This window comes from Manduca sexta, chromosome 12 (genome assembly GCF_014839805.1).
Source record: "Manduca sexta isolate Smith_Timp_Sample1 chromosome 12, JHU_Msex_v1.0, whole genome shotgun sequence".
In the NCBI taxonomy this organism is placed as follows: Eukaryota; Metazoa; Arthropoda; class Insecta; order Lepidoptera; family Sphingidae; genus Manduca; species Manduca sexta.
In genome coordinates this window covers 12,464,268-12,481,116 of record NC_051126.1, presented here as the reverse complement: position 1 = coordinate 12,481,116, position 16,849 = coordinate 12,464,268, and the positions used below count along the sequence as shown (strand labels likewise).

The 16,849-nt window shown below is 34.9% G+C and overlaps 2 protein-coding genes across 2 annotated transcripts; both read left to right on the top strand.

The window, feature by feature from the left end:
- The first annotated feature begins 1 nt into the window (after window position 1).
- Window positions 2–5,249, top strand: LOC115452339 (26S proteasome non-ATPase regulatory subunit 12). Its single transcript, XM_030180843.2, has 9 exons — window positions 2–132; window positions 204–271; window positions 404–520; window positions 1,983–2,095; window positions 2,302–2,680; window positions 2,883–3,106; window positions 3,526–3,682; window positions 3,920–4,083; window positions 4,856–5,249. Exons 2-9 carry the CDS (start codon window positions 212–214, stop codon window positions 4,992–4,994), a joined length of 1,353 nt encoding a protein of 450 aa, XP_030036703.2. The 5' UTR covers window positions 2–132; window positions 204–211; the 3' UTR covers window positions 4,995–5,249.
- A 914-nt stretch (window positions 5,250–6,163) lies between these two features.
- Window positions 6,164–12,519, top strand: LOC115451876. The gene is made up of 9 exons (XM_030180280.2): window positions 6,164–6,367; window positions 7,095–7,214; window positions 7,451–7,558; window positions 7,947–8,101; window positions 8,953–9,114; window positions 9,359–9,465; window positions 10,744–10,855; window positions 11,394–11,524; window positions 12,336–12,519. Exons 1-9 carry the CDS (start codon window positions 6,203–6,205, stop codon window positions 12,500–12,502), a joined length of 1,227 nt encoding a protein of 408 aa, XP_030036140.1. The 5' UTR covers window positions 6,164–6,202; the 3' UTR covers window positions 12,503–12,519.
- Window positions 12,520–16,849: the final 4,330 nt, after the last annotated feature.

The following is a 16,849-nucleotide window of genomic DNA, read 5'->3' as shown; positions in this document are numbered from 1 at the left end:
CATGAAATTTGTCAAATAATCTGTCAAAAGCAGGTCAAAAGTACCGTGAGTTTGCATTTGTGCATTTATAACACTGTTTATTGTGTTTTCAGTATAACAAACTGCTATCTTCTATTCTGCAATAACTAAAATGTAAGTAATCTCATTATATGAACACTAAATATCATTACATCAGCAACTTAATTATGGCTTATTTCTTTCAGTTACTAAAATGACTACTAATGGAGATATCGGCGGTCTTGACGCCAGTGGGAAGATCGTAAAAATGGAAGTAAGTGTATTCTAATGCTTATATTTCAATCCTATATGGAAATGTTAAACTTAAACACGTTTATGACAAGTAATGTTTCGAAAGTGAACTTTTAAAATATCCAAAAGTTTCAAGCATGTTTTCCGTCTTTAGGTGGACTATAGCACCACATGTGATGAGAAGATTCCTATGTGGAAATCATGGGCTGCTAAGGGACGAGTGCAGGAAGCCATTGATCAGCTTCTGGCGCTTGAAAAACAAACCAGAACTGTAAGTTATTATTGAATGTATATGGAAATATGATTCAAATATGGAGTGGTATACTGCTTATTGTAACGAAAAGAGTATGATGTCTCGGTCACTCGCGAAGCCTCCCCAACGCCACAGTCAATGTGTTACCACTGGTGTTCAGTCGCAGAGACCACATTCAAATTATTATTTTAAATTCCACATCTATGGTATTTAATTAAAATAAAAATGAATAAAATAGTTGTTATTACTAAATTTTATTTGAGAGCCTCAAATACGAAATGAACTACAATCAAAAGTAACTATGCTAATTTAAAATTTTGCTAACAACCTAATCATAGTCTATGGTATTTTAAGTTTTGAATACAGATGTACTTGGTAAATTGTCATTTACTGGTAGGATATACAGGGTCATTTTGACATTGTGTTACTAAATGAAACCACATACTTATCTACTTAGAAATAACACTTTACAATAAGTAAGTTGAGCCGTTGATGTAAAATAAAATGTGTAAGTTTCAAACAAAATAAATATGAATAAAAACTAAAGTAATTTTAATTTTACACACCCTAAAACTACTACTACTACTCTAAGAGAATTCATTGCAATGGGAAAATCATACTTTCACTCAGAAATACACTTACGCATATGTTATTTTCGCATTTAACTACAAAAGTATAAAAAAACAGGATTTTTGGTGAAAATAATAGTTATTCATGGATGATTTTTGGCACAATGTCAGCAAAGGTGAAGGTGAGTATGAGGTTTCATTTAGTAACGCAATGTCAAAATGACCCTGTAGAAATAAATCCAGATCAAAAAAGTGAAAAGTATAGTAAGGAGAGATGGCCATATCTGATCAGAGGGAGATGGCTAAATGGAATAAGCATTCAACAAAGTGATGTGAAATCTTAAATATTTAATTGGGATATGCTAAAATAGCTTGGTTCAATTGGGATAGTATTATGTCATAAAAATTTTGGTTGTGGTGCCATTTGTTATAGTTCATATATTGAATAAGATTTCCATACCTTAGTAACTTTCCCTGTTCTCTATTAATTTCCATTTAGGCTGGAAACACATGATATTTATGAAGCTTATTCAATCTATGAAGTGTCCAGAAATATATTTAAAGACAAGTACCCTCCAAATAGTTGTTTTATAAACTAACTATTACTTGGTGCTATGGCCATATTACCCAGGCAGATCCCTAAGAAAAGGCCAACAATAACTTGAAAAAAAGAAATGCACATTATAAACCATATTCTATTATAATAGTTTTGTTTTCTTATTTTCTGAGAGTTTTAATGTTCACAATTTAATTCAATATTGATCTTTGTTAATTAATTATTATAGTTTCAATTTCATTGCCTTCCAAAAAGCTATGGCCATCACTCTCTAACTTACCTTTATTGTGACCTTTTACCACTAGTTATTAAGCATATTATCATTATTGAACACCTGTTTTTTCTTATCATGCAGGGAGCTGACATGGCATCCACCGCTCGTATCTTAGTGACGGTGGTTCAAATTTGTTACGAGGCTAAGAATTGGTCAGCCCTGAATGATCACATTGTACTACTGTCTAAAAGAAGGTACTGCTTTTAAAATATAAATCTTATTGCTTTAATATTAAATTTGTTTTCTTTTGTTATACAAATTATCGTGATAATTTTTTTATTTTCATATTAATTCAAGATTCACATATGGTTATACAATATATATTTACTTTTATCACTGAGTTATGAATAGGAAAATAATATTATAATTATTAGAATAATAATAATATTTACTTTACCAGATCACAACTAAAACAAGCGGTAGTCAAAATGGTGCAAGAATGCTACACCTATGTCGACAAAACACCAGACAAAGAAACAAAAATTAAACTTATTGAGACATTAAGATCGATAACCGAAGGCAAAATCTATGTAGAGGTTGAACGAGCTAGACTCACGCACATCCTGGCCAAGATTAGGGAAGAGGAAGGTGACGTGAATGAGGCTGCTAAGATCATCCAGGAGTTGCAAGTGGAGACATACGGTTCCATGGATAAGAGAGAGAAAGTGGAGCTGATATTGGAGCAGATGAGGCTCTGTTTGGCGATAAAGGATTATATCCGTACGCATATTATTTCTAAGAAGATCAATACCAAGTTCTTTGAAGAGGAGAACACTCAGGTAAGGAGATAAAATAATAATATACATACTTCGATCTTTCAACTAGATTGTAATAAAATTTTCATTTCATTTAGTAAAACAGCAATGTCCAGCCTTTGTGATCTTATTTTATTGAAATTGGCTTCAAAATTACCTATTAGACTACCAAAAAACCTAGCTCTTGGTTCATTGTCTCAAGTACACAATAATCTCTTGTTTTAAGGAGCTAAAAGACAAATACTACCGCATAATGATAGCTGTAGACCAGCACAATGCCGCGTATCTCTCTGTGTGTCGTCACTTCCGTGCGCTGGGCTCGGCGGCCGGCCCTGACGCGCTCATCGGCAGCGTGGTGTTCCTCATACTGGCTCCATATGACAACGAGCAGTCGGACCTCACGCATCGGCTTAATGAGGACAAGGAGTTGGATAAACTGCCTGACTACAAGTAAGTTATAATTTTGTTGATAGACAAAATATACTAACTACTAAGTAATGTTGAGGGATGTGTAAGACAGTGTAATTGTAAATCAAATCAACCATTATTAAATTGCAAGCAAAATATAAAGTAAATTGCTGGTGGTAGGATATATAATATCCGCCTGTATATTGACCAACCTATAAGATTTTTAAACCCGCCATATTGGCCTACGTAAGCATGTCGCGTTCCGGGATCAGCCTGTGTATATCCGGTTTCGACAGACCGTCATAATTGAGTCGACTGTCGGAGGTAATCATTTGTCGTCAGTCTACATTCTATTGGACCCAACTCCATTTACCATTGGGTGTAGTCAGTTTTTTTTTTTATTTATTTTAAAAATAATATCTGGTAACCATATAGAACTGTAATGTTATTGTGATTTGTAGGCAGTTGCTCGGCATGTTCATAAATCCGGAGATCATCAGATGGAATGTGCTATGCTCTACATACGAGAAGATGCTCCGTGGCACACCTTACTTCGATCCATCAGACGAAAAGGGGCTGGAGCGTTGGAACGACCTTAAAAACAGGGTTGTGGAACACGTAAGTCATAAATATTTATTGCAGTTAAAACACAACTCAATATTTTAATATAGTTATATTTAAAAAATCACATAAAATTCCTATTTGAAATGCCATTTTGACAAATGACTACGCATACGAGAATCTTAGCTTAGCTCAAGTTGGATCAAAGTTTTATTTTGACATATTTTTGATCTCATCTCTTATTTCCGATACTTTTTGTTGAGCAATGTGTAAGATGTATTGTATTATCGGCAGAACATCCGCATAATGTCGATGTACTACACGCGCATCACGCTGCAGCGCATGAGCTCGCTGCTGGGGCTGAGCGAGCCGGAGACGGAGGAGGCGCTGAGCGCGCTGGTGGTGAGCGGCGTCGTGCGCGCCAAGATCGACCGCCCCGCCGGCGTCGTGCACTTCAGGTACTTCTACGCTGTACTGCGCGCGCTGCACGTAGTTAACGCCGTCATAAGCGCCTTACATATACTTTAAGCGACTTATATGTGTACTTCTATCGGCTTATATACTTCACGCGTATATTTCGGTCTAGTTATATACTTCAGCCGCTTTATATTTTACCGGCGACTTATAACTTGCAGCATCTCATACACTTCCAGCGCTTTATTTCTTCCATCTTCTTATACATTTCCGACGTCTTATAAAATCTGACACATAATATGCGTCTGGTGCCTTATATGCGTACTTTCGGTGCCTTATATACTTTCTACACATTATGTACTTCCTTTTAGGGTCTTATATACTTCCAGCGCCTTATATGTTCAATCACCTTATATAATTCCGGTGTCTAATATAATTTTGACACCTTATATGCTTCCGGTGCCTTATATGCCTACTGTCGGCGCTTTTATGTTTCCAATGCTTTATGTGTATACTTTTTACGTCTTACATACTTTAGCGCTTTATGCTAGCATCTTATGTATTTTAAAACACCTTACATACCTCATAGGCCTTATACAGAGTTATCTCATCGAAAAAATGTCCTAGCCACATTAAATTACAAGTAACATTTTAACAGCCTTACATGACTAATACTCTCTATACAGAGCTATCTTGTCAAGAGAATGCCGTCCTACCCACTATACATTACAAGTACAATTTTTCAACTCGAATAAAATATTTTTTACGCTGTTTATGTCACATAAATATAATGCTAATTTATTTTTTCTATTTCAGTCTAAACATGGACGCGTCAGACCGTCTCAACGAATGGTCAAATAACCTCAACACTTTGATGCAACTCGTGAACAAGACCACACATCTTATCAACAAAGAGGAATGCGTCCACAAACATCTTCTAGCCACTTCTGAATGAGTACACTAAATATTGGCGATGGAGTAGACGCTATCCGGATAGATAGTTTTAGATCGACCAGAAATAAGCCAATTCAAAAAGGATTTTGTGAGTGTTTCGATCAACCTTTGTTCTGATTAGTCGATTTGATCTACGAATCGTTTATTAAGGGCGATGGCAGATAAATATTTCTCTAAAACAGTGGTATTTATCATCTACCGCAGGTTGTCTACTGCTGAACATGGGTCTCCCCCGGTGGTTAAACCTGTTCGAAAATGATATAGTCTAAAGACTATAATAGGAATTCTCGCTATCATGCCTTTAAAAGTATTTAATAGATAAATCCCAACATCTGTCTTCTACTATCGCCAATGTTAAAATAGCCTTAAATATAATAAATAAATTGTATTAAGTTCTTTACAACGTCTTTTATTTTACTAAGTATTTTCCTGTATATGTATTAATTAGCGTTAAAATTTTGATAAAGTGATTGGTATTGAATTTAATGTATATTTTTTTTTATTGAACAAACATTTTTATTATATCCCACGTTTATAAATCATCCATTAAGAATGACATTACCATCATAGTATTTCACTAATCTGATTTCTAAGTAAAAACAAGAAACTAAACGATTAATATTTTTTTTTTTATATTTGCGATCTGAATTTTTAGCCTTTTTTTGTTTTGTGTTTGCTATTGTTACTTGGCATTGGCAAAATTATCCATAAATAAACAAGACATCTACTCTACTGCTGCTGGGGATCGAACCCAAAACTTTAGCACTACAATCGTATCATAATACAACTACGCCATCGAGGTAGTCTAGATGGAATCAATACTAAAATATTCATTTTTAGGATGCACCATCGGTCTACTAGTAATAAAAGAGTAAGGTGACCAATAAATTGCCAACCCTGTGGGATATGTGTAAAGCTTTAGGTAAGTATTTTGTAAGCCGCCATCACAAATGAAGCCGATGAGATGCATTCGTAAAATATTTATAACAATAAAGAAATATGTTATGTACAGCGATATGTTAGTTATGACATAGTAACGTCGAAAAGTACCAAGGAGTTAAAAGCTATAAATAACGATTAAGTTTAATTTAATCAACAGTAGACGTACTATCTAAATAGATAAGATACTAAGTGTAGTGACCTGAGTTGAAATAATTATCAAACATTCACAATTTGGCGGTACAAGGAACACGTTTTGGACCCTTTAAAATGTTAACTATATTACTACCTTTTTTAATACCAGCTGGTCTGGTAATAGTATTCAAAATTATGAATAGAAAGCCAAAGCCTAGTATTTTTGGGATTTACAAACAGCAAGACACATTTTATTGGTTAAAATTTATAGTAATGTACACATTTTTGAAGACACGGCAGGTAAGTTGAACAATAAAATAATATATAATTTAATGAAAATTCAGCATGTTACCATTTTGACATATTATAAATTTTACTTATGCGCGGCAATACTTAGTCATATTGCTATATTGAAAAAAAAAGCAATAATCCAGTTAATCATTTAATCTTCGGTCTTATTTTCTTATTAATGTCCATTTTCATTATAATGTTGATTGATAATGTAATTATAGCCGGAACTGATCCGCGTACATGTGGCCTTGGCTCCTGGAAGTGTAGGGGTCAATTCAGATAGACGAATATTTGCGACACGAGAATATTTATATTAATTGAAAGAAAAACATAATATTTTTCCATCGCTTTATAGATTTATAGCAGTTGCGACTTTGATATCTTTTTAAGTTTCTATGCGTTAGTAATATTGTCAATATAAGTTAAGTTTCTACATAGCACGTAGGTATTAATGCATTGAAATTTAGGATTGTCGAAACATATGTCGCAGGCTTGACCCACTCCCTAGAACAAACATTTCTCGTTCGTCATTTATTACTAAGGTAGGTAGGTATTCTTAAAGAAAGGTATTATTATTTTCCGCTTACAAAAACAGTGAAGCTTTGAATTTTTTTTTACAATTTCTAGCTAATGTTTAGTTTATCCAACCCTCAGTAAACCAGCGTGGTAGGCTCTACTAATAGCTCCGTGTTAGCAATACAATAATACGCAACTAAGTAGTAATGTTCTATTTTAGTTAATTACCTATCTAAAACGGCTTTATGCGGTAGAAGTCGGTAAAAGCAGCGACGGTGTTACCCACATACATAAGGATGACGAAGTGCTCGAAAGAAAATATTATTTGGAGACATCAACGGTGAGTATTATACATCTGACTATTATCTTTGTAAAGTATTAAGACATTAAACCCGTATAAAGTTGGTGCGATTGTAAAGATAACTTTACAATGGTTTTATAACCGAAATCATGTGTTGTACCTTGATATTGATTTACTTTATATTAAAATATATAAATATAAAATTATTCAATAAAAATGTCATGAATTATTTTGTTATTAAAAAATATATATTATCCGCTTGGAAATTGTTTTAGTCCATCGATGCTGTATACTTCAACGGTATGTCGAAGGACAACGATGCTCTCGTGTGCGGAGTCGCACGGAGAAAGGACAATATTTGTGAGGCTTTCCTGTACTTGAAGGTGCGTATAGACATTCTAACCGATCATAGTAGATGATCAGTTGGACTCCCTCTAGTTAAATCCCACCCATAAACAAAATACATTCTGGGGTCTTTGTGAAATAGGTAGACATTCGGAGAGGATGTAGCTCGTCAATTAAATATTAAACTTGCTGACAGTACGAATTCTAATTTTGCCTCGTAATTAGGCGCTTTATATCATAAACAAAATAAAAGCTACACACACAAACACACAAACGCACACTCACAAAGAGTGATATATAGTTTAATCTTTAAGTAATGAAATATACCATTAAAAAATCTATTACCACTAGCGAAATCTTTGTATGTTACTTCTCTGTATGTGCCTATCTAAAAAAGGAAAAAGTGTGATGTTATATATCCCATAGATCAATGGAGAAGACCTGTTACTCATGCCATCAATGCCGGACACGCGTTTGGAGCAATCTCTCACTGAAGCGGGCGAATACCACGTGCAAGGCATCAAGATCACCAACTTCATACCCATGAGGACTTGGCAGCTGTGTTATAATGGCGAAATGAAGTAAGCACAAAGTCATTGATTTTTCATCCTTCATCATCATCAGCCCTTTGCAGTCCACTGCTGGACATTTTCACCCTTATTCCTTTCCTATTAGGTCGGTGGCGGGTTCAATATTTTAGTTTAGTTTGTTAAACGAGCGAGAGGATTATTTCATAAGCGAGCAAGCACTAGGTTAACGGCTGATTTCAATAAACAATCCAAATCGTATACCGATACTGAGGATAAATAAGTGTATAACTCTAAATAAGTATTTTGTAAGTAAGACAAAAAAAAATGTTTATGTGGTCTATTTCGGACTGCCTCGGTGGCGTAGTTGTACTGCATGCGCGGTACGGCAGCGCTTCTGAGATCCTGGGTTCGAATTCCGGGTCGGGCAAAGTGATAATTGGGTTTTTCTGCTCAATATCAGCGCGGAGTCTGGAATTTGTGCCCGATATGTCGATAGGTTCGCCGCCTATCACATCCTGGGACGTAACACACTCGGCGAAAAGTGGGTGCCCTGGTTGCACCTCTGTATACCCCTTCGGGGATAAATTGCGTGATGGTGTGTGTGTGTGTCTATTTCAGGATGGATCGAAAGCAGTGATTTAGATCGTTTATTAAAAACGGCGGTAAGAAGCTAGTAGTGGAGAGTTTCCGAATAATTTATCCTCCCACGACACGCAGCTAGCTTCGCCATATTGATTTTGCCTTTTCGGAAAAACCACAATCCTTAAATAACTCAGTTTTGATGAAATCGAAATAATCTAAAAATTATTGTCTCTCGATTGGTACCATTCATGGATAAAAAACATTGCCAATAGGCAAAATTATTATAAAAAGTTGCGAGACATCATTAATTACATTTATAGGCCCCGAGGCAAGCAAGACCAACGCGTGAAGGTAGAGATGGCGCTGACGTGGAGCGCCTGGTGGCCCCCGTTCAACTACGACTCCATGATGGCGCCAGAGAGCATGGCCTCGGACATGGCCAGGGAACACTGGTCCAAGGATTACTTTAAACTTCTTAAGAAGTAAGTATTTGAATATTGTAATGTTCTAAGTTAGACAAGAGAATGACAGAGGTAATAAGAGGGCATCATAAATATCTTCATGGAAATTTTGGAACGAAACAGTTTTAACGAGTGATGAGACTACACTTTTGTGGTTGAAATCTTGAGATCGTTACAAAAGGTCATGTTTAAAGAATAGATATTATGTTAAAAGGATTCTGAGACTTGAAAATAGAGCAGCATTAATTGTAATTTTCTTTTCCAGATTTCATCAAACACATTACGAACAGATGGGCTTCTTGAGAGGAACAGTTAAAATAGATGGGAAGGAATATGATCTCAACATGCCTGCTGTCAGGGATCACACTTTCGGTAACGCGGATTTTTTGTTTTGTTTTTATCCTTAACTTTACTTCCAGTATTGCGTCTGCCTACATTTTTGGATACATGCAAATCTCGTCGTTTGTTAATTAATACATTAACTCTACTAATTTAATCTTTTATCACACTCCAATCTGGGTTCCAAACTCTGGAGCACTGGGGTCTGGGGCATAACATTTTTTTCAAACAATTTCGCCAAATTCCTACGAACGGTCGCCTCTCCAACGATAATTCCCTCTGGTAATTAAGCAGTAGAGTAAGAAAACCCGACTCGAAATGATATCAGAGCTAAAATTCGAACCCAGAACTTCGAGGTACCTACACAGCCTATAGCTATACGCTGCTGATAAAACAAGGATGCTATACTTTATCCAAATAGTTATCTACCGCTTGATAATTAAAACGATTACATTACATTAAAGTGTTGCTTGTTCATTAATAACGTCTTTATCGTCTTTGGAGCACATTCTCTGTAATATACACCTGCACACTAATTAGGCGATAAAATATGCAAGTAGGTAATAGGTAACAAGTATCTCTATACTATCATTGCTCGTATTATGTTAATCTGGAAATTGATGAAATAAATTAGACACCCATTAGATAGACACTATTTTTCTGCGTTTTGTTGTCTTTGTGACAAGCGATGTTTGATGGCACCCTTTCCATATACTTATATTATAATTCTCTTTGATTGCACCCAACATGCTTGTAAGTCAAGATTGTAAGTGCATACCGAATAAAAAATGCGCTCGTAATTCGTATACCCGGGTAGGTATTTGAATTGTGCTTAGCTATGACTTTTTACATGTCATGTATTTTTTATAAATATTAATAACTGCGAATGCGCATTTATTCAGTATGTGGTTGTCTTGCTATAAATTTTCTGACATTTTAAAATAGGTGTTTGTATGTCAGTTGAACTAATAACGCGCTGTCTTTGATCCTAATCCGTACAGAACACACCGAAGAACAATAAATACGTACTATATATATTCGATGTTGCGCGCAGCTTCGCTAGCATGACAAGCCTTTCCCGCTAAAATCTCCATAAATCACTGGCTATTCATAGCGCCATCTATTTAAAAAACACGTAGTAAGTAAAAAAAATTAAAAGTAAAAAATAAGATGTCTATTTACATGAGTATTAAACTTGAAATACAAGTTAATTTGATTCGAGGCAAATACATAGGTATTTAATTGTATAAAAATGTATATAAAAATAAATGGTTAGATGTAATTTACATTTGGCTCACCGTTTGGTTCCAGGTTCGTTCCGAGATTGGCACACGTTCCACCGCTACGTGTTGCACTTCATATTCCTGGACAATGGAGACTGCATGGCGATCGGTAGCGTATCGCAGCCGGCTATATTGTCACAGTATGTTGATGTTTTCTTAACCGGCTTCATATATATTACTGTTGATAATAATTATGAGTTAAATTTCTAATTATAAGGTATTTTGATGGTGTGTGAAGTTTACCAATTCGCACTAGGCCAGGGTAGTGGACTAAGGCCTAATCCCTTGTAGTAGAAAAGGCATGTGCTCAGCAATGGGACAGTATATGATACAGGGCTGACACATTATTTCTTAATTATAATCACTGCAACATTTTCAATAGATCTTCAATTAAATGTTAATTCAGGCTTTGTCTAAGGATAATACAAAATAATAAGAACCATGTAGTTTATGAATTACGAATCTTTAATACGGTTCTGTAGGTTTAATACATAATATTACGTATTAGAAGAACAGAATTATTCAAAACAAGTTGTTCATGAAATATATAAAAGATTGTAGGAAGTTTAGGTTTTAAATTGAAATATTATATATATTTAAATTTTTTATTGCCTTTGTTAAAATCTGTCAAATAAAAAACAATTTATACAATAATTATTTATTTACACATTTTTACAGTCTCACCATCGGTTACCTGTGTCGTCACGCCGACCAGACAGTGTTACCAGTTAAATGGTGTGACTACCGTCTCTACCATCACGGAGAGAACAAAATAATGCCTAAAGACTACGGATTCGTGTTCAAAGCTGGTAAGTTATTTCTCTGTTTTGCAAGATCTAGAAGTCTCCTGTGAGAGGCTCTGCCCAAGAGCTGACTCCTAGGAGAGTTGCGGTTGCATTACCCTGCGACCTTCCATATAAGAGAGAATAGAATGACGAGGTTTTAGTTGGTAGGATGGTTTAAACCGATGAGTGAATGAGAGCCTTTAAAATTTAATACGACGAAATTTTAAAGGCCGAAATATCCATGCATATTAATTATTTTTACGTTTTTCTTTCAACTGCGGGAACTAATCACTAACTAGACGTGAATTTAAATTCTTTAATTGTCAATACTTGTTTAGTTACCCAGATTAAAGGTGAAACAAAATGTATGAAAATGGACCTTAAGCTATAACCTTAAAAAAAAAACTAGAAATTTGATCGTTATACTTATGTATATAAAAAAGTAATTTAAGGCAAAACAAAATCTTTAACCACTTGGACTTAAGTGTGACTGAAATCATAAATACGGACGAGCTAAATAATATTCAGATCGGCAGTTTTATATGACCTTAATTGTCCTAGCGTATATTTGCTTATTGATAGCTACTTAATTTCCAGGGCGGATTGTGCCTTGCGCTTTAATAAAACAACTTCCGTGTCCTTACAATAGAAGATTTGGTAGTTATTGAGATTTAAAAAAAAATGTTGTGGCTGCTTCAACATTCTGGGGGTGCGCATCACACAGTTCTGTGGTAGCGACTGGCCACGGCCCACTGCTCCCCTTTTTCTAAGTCTATTATTGTTTAAGGTAACAAAGAACTGTGTAGACTATTCTAATGATTCTATATTTTGTCAGGCAATCAAGAATACGCCGTGAAAGTAAACGTGGAAGATGAGGACGCAAACTACTTCGGCAACGGAAGGATCGCTAAGATCTACGAGCGCTGGTCCTCCGTTGAAGTCAACGGGGTGAAGGGACGCGCTTGCGTGGAATGCCAGTTCAATAATGTGCAGAAGGATTAGTAAATTATGATTTCATATTTCTTTGTTTTATTACATTTTTTATTAGAAAAAAAAACCTAGGATTGACATCAGTCCAATAGGGTACGCCTTAGGACGGTTAAATATCGCCGGACAAATACTAACATTTTCAGGGGAAATTAAAACTGAGTGTCGACTGTTTACTTTGTATTTTATTGACCGATCTCAATGTGACTTCTTTTGTCAATACAACGCGGTATTTACCAGCAGAAGCGGCCTTAGGGGGAGGCGAACCGCACCCGAGAACCGGGGCTGCACGCGGTATCTTGGAGTATCTTTTCTCGATGTTAACGTCGAAACTTAAAAACGGGGTACTTTTTTTGCTAGGGCCTTGAGTCGTGTTTTTTTTGCTTTCGCCTGGGGCCTCGCGTCATTTAATCCATCTACTGTTTACCAGTGCTTTTACGCTGTATTTAATATCCCAGTCGATATGGTTTTAGGTCACACATCATAATATGTGACACATATAAAGTCGGTTGAATACGGAATTAGTCACAACTCTGCACTCAGCCTTTCGGAGATAAAGGAATTTATACTTTAAATAATACACAAAATATACTTAGCAAGGAAAGTTTATTTAGCACAACAACCATTACTTATATGAGAATAACTTAATAATAAATAGACTAGCACATCTGACAGCATGTAACGGATTCTGTAAGACGAGACGCACACTCACGACTAATTGCATTTGTTAGGACCGCGTTGCGACGGAAAAATCGCACGAGCTTAAATTAGCTATTATAAAATATAAATAAAAAACCTGAAATCAGTTTGTTGACAATTACTAGCACATTCTATTGCACAAACTTAAAAACACCATTAATAATCTACACAAAAAATATCTTCATCTCCAACTATGTTTCCATACATCAAACTTGTTATGCATTTATATTATTATGAGGGTTACAAACGGACCATTATGAATATAGATAACATTGGCAACATTACGCCTTACCCTGAAATACCGGGATTAAGGATTCGAAATGGGATTAAGGCGATACCTCAAGGTCCATTTTCATACATTTTGTTTCACCTTTAAAATTTCGTCAAATTTAATATGACGAAATTTTAAAGGCAGAAATATCCATGATTATTAATTATTTTTACGTTTTTCTTTCAACTGCGAGAACTAATCACTAACTAGACGTGAATTTAAATTCTTTACTTGCCAATACTTGTTTAGTTACCCAGATTAAAGGTGAAACAAAATGTATGAAAATGGACCTTGAGGTATCGCCTTAAACCGTTAGCATATCATCTGGAAAAGTATTAACTTATAATTTCCGACAAAATCACCTACGTAAGTATCTAGGTAGAACATATACAAGGTTATTTTGATTGTATTAATAAATGAAACCACATATTCGTCTTTGCCTCTGCTAACACTGTGCTAAAAATTATCCATAATTAAGTTATATATTTTTTTTGTGGACATACGTTTGTTAGCCTGGCAGTACTGGCCTATACAAACACACCGATCTTGCGGGTGAGTGCTTTAGGCACTGCCAGCCCTTAAGTGGCTATGGTGAGGGCAACCCTCCAGAGGGTCACGACCTCGGCTCAGGACGGTCACTGAGAGAGGATGAGACATCAACGATTATGGTAATTATATTATAATCAAAAATCGCTATTTTACTTTTTCAATTTTCTTATCATTTTGTAGTTTAGAACAAAATATATAGCGTATCGAGTCCATAACTTAAATCGATTTAAAATGTATTCGATTAATTAATCGTTAATGCGCGTCTTGTCGTATATATCAACTTGTATATAACTGTACGAAATAAACATTACATTCCTATAATTCTCTCTTTATTATTGAATTAAATGTATATTGACATATGTATGACATAAAAACTGCATTAATAGGGACTAGTTTACAAAACTATATCAATATATTTCCTTATAGTACGTGAAGATCTAAATATAGCATTAAGTACAATAATATATTGTGATGGACATACATTAGTGTGCAACTTTAATTATACATTTGAATAAACACTACGAGGATAGTTTGAAAAGTCACGTCTTGGAACTAAAAAAGAAAACAAATAAAAATTATACTAATGTAAAAGGAGTTTGAATAATAGGCGTTTTCAATTAACGATTCAAATCTATTTCGATCCATCACAAAAATTGACCAACCAGCGCAGTTCATTTTGACAGTTTACAAATGCCTTGTTTTGATTGGTTTATTCTTGGAATCGGATCGAAGATAAGGATTGGGATCGTTTATTTTAAATCGCCGTGAGTAGCTGAAAATGTAACCCTTCGATGGTCATGAAAAAGAATTATATCCGGGCTTGGTATACATTCAGTAAAAAATATTGTAAACATCCCTTAGCGTGGGCAGTGCAGTTCAAGAGTATATCCACTAACGATAAAGGTATCGTTTGCCAGTTGCTACATTTATGGCGGCCTCCCTATTTTCTTCTTTAGTCTGCTTAAAAAGCCTATACGAATAGGAGGGAACTATAAAAAACAGTACAAAATGATACAACGGTAAACCAAACACTTTTCAGACTACCCTTGTATATAATTTACGAAGCGCATGTATAAAATACGAAATGTCGGACCAGACATCCATATTAATATGCCTTTTTTTACAATTTTTTATTAACTGGGGCATAAGGGACAAATTTACGTAACTAAACGTAAAAAAAAGACGCCACTTATGTCAATCACCTTATAGTGATTCGCTTTGGTCCCAGACTTGATTGGTGGCAAAATCATTTTTAAGGACACATTATTACTAAATGATGTTAAGATTTTTTTTTATAACCTTCATTGGTTATAAATTATAAATCAAAACTCATATAACGTAAATAATTATCTATATTTGTGGGATTTATATTTAAATTATCACCACAAAGTATTTTATTAAAATATATTTTATAAATACGTTGGATGTCTGTCCAATAGTAAGTACAGTCAGGAACACGTCATGTATACAATTAGTTTGAAAGCGCATTCACCCTTCATAGAAGGAAATATAAGAGGGTGGTCACTCACAATCAATACCAGGTTTTTCCATACATTTTATCATTTTTGTTCGTTAAAAATCCACAAATACACTAAAAACATAATAATATGAAAATATTTTTTTAACACCTTAGGTGTAGTAAAACAGAATTTAAAATTACAATCAAATTTTCCAGCAATTACATTTTAACTCCGTCATGTATTTACGTGACCACCCTGTATCTTACAATAACAATAAAATTGTTAATTATTGTGTTGCCGCCTGTGCTGGGCAATGAGTTTCGTTACGTACAACTTATGGAAGACTGGTAGATTATTCGAGAACATTCAAACACTGACGGAATTTGCTCGAACGTGAAATATTACATTAATGTGTATGATAATGGACGAAACCAAGATTTTATTATGAAATGTACATTCAGTCTAATATTTAAGTAACACAATGAATCAAACGTTTTCAGTGGCGTAGTTTGCCATAGAAGGGCCCTAGGCAAAATTTGTTGGGGGCCCTTCAGGACAGTGCGAACTTTTAGGCGCCCGGTTATTTTAATGTAGGTATCGGTCAATGCGAACTATAGGGGCGCTTAGTTTAGGGCGACGGTCCCTAAATCTTGGGGGCCCCGTATCATTTATATCATCATGTTGTTTTTATTACAATTTAAAAATCGAAAATATACAGTCCAATGTCCGTGTAAACACATGTTCTATAATTGGTAGATGCAATAATGGATTCTAAAGTTAATTGCACAAATTTGTGCCATCTCGGCTTCGTCCAACTTTGACAATGACCTTAGTTTTAAACTGTACAGTTAGATTACAGATATCAACATAACTTGGCCGGATAATGCGACCTTTTCGAAATAAGACAATAAGGAATAATATCTCACGTCTATAAATATATCTTATATTAGTAATGGTACCGATTTGCTTCCATTTTGCAAAACCAGTTTCGCAATTTGAAGTCATATTTTATCCGTATAATAAAGACTGTTTTTCAAACTGCCAAAAACAATTTTAGAACGTGTTTTAACAATCGACTAAGTCAATTCCTTTTTATCGTATAAACACATCTTGATACGTATAGGCCACTGGTCAATTTCAACATCGAGATATTTTCGCTACTTTCCAACTTCTACGATACAACATTGAAACACATTTACGGCCGATTTCCAACAATCCTGACCGCTAACTTCGGATTGATAACGAAAATGGATTAATCAGAATAGAATTTGACAGCTTATAGATGTTTCAGTTTTTCTAATAATATACAACACCCTTTATACAGCAGTACCATTTCATAACCGACTTTAAACAAAAAAGTAGGAACTCAATCTCTGTGTTTGT

Bases quoted from the DNA above. Each gene is read 5' to 3' on its own strand.
- LOC115452339 (XM_030180843.2), top strand. From the start codon at position 212: ATGACTACTAATGGAGATATCGGCGGTCTTGACGCCAGTGGGAAGATC. The intron at 3,107-3,525 runs GTAAGTTATAAT...TGTGATTTGTAG, and splicing joins GATAAACTGCCTGACTACAA to GCAGTTGCTCGGCATGTTCA. The intron at 4,084-4,855 runs GTACTTCTACGC...TTTCTATTTCAG, and splicing joins GCCGGCGTCGTGCACTTCAG to TCTAAACATGGACGCGTCAG.
- LOC115451876 (XM_030180280.2), top strand. From the start codon at position 6,203: ATGTTAACTATATTACTACCTTTTTTAATACCAGCTGGTCTGGTAATA. The intron at 8,102-8,952 runs GTAAGCACAAAG...TTACATTTATAG, and splicing joins TGTTATAATGGCGAAATGAA to GCCCCGAGGCAAGCAAGACC. The intron at 11,525-12,335 runs GTAAGTTATTTC...ATATTTTGTCAG, and splicing joins CGGATTCGTGTTCAAAGCTG to GCAATCAAGAATACGCCGTG.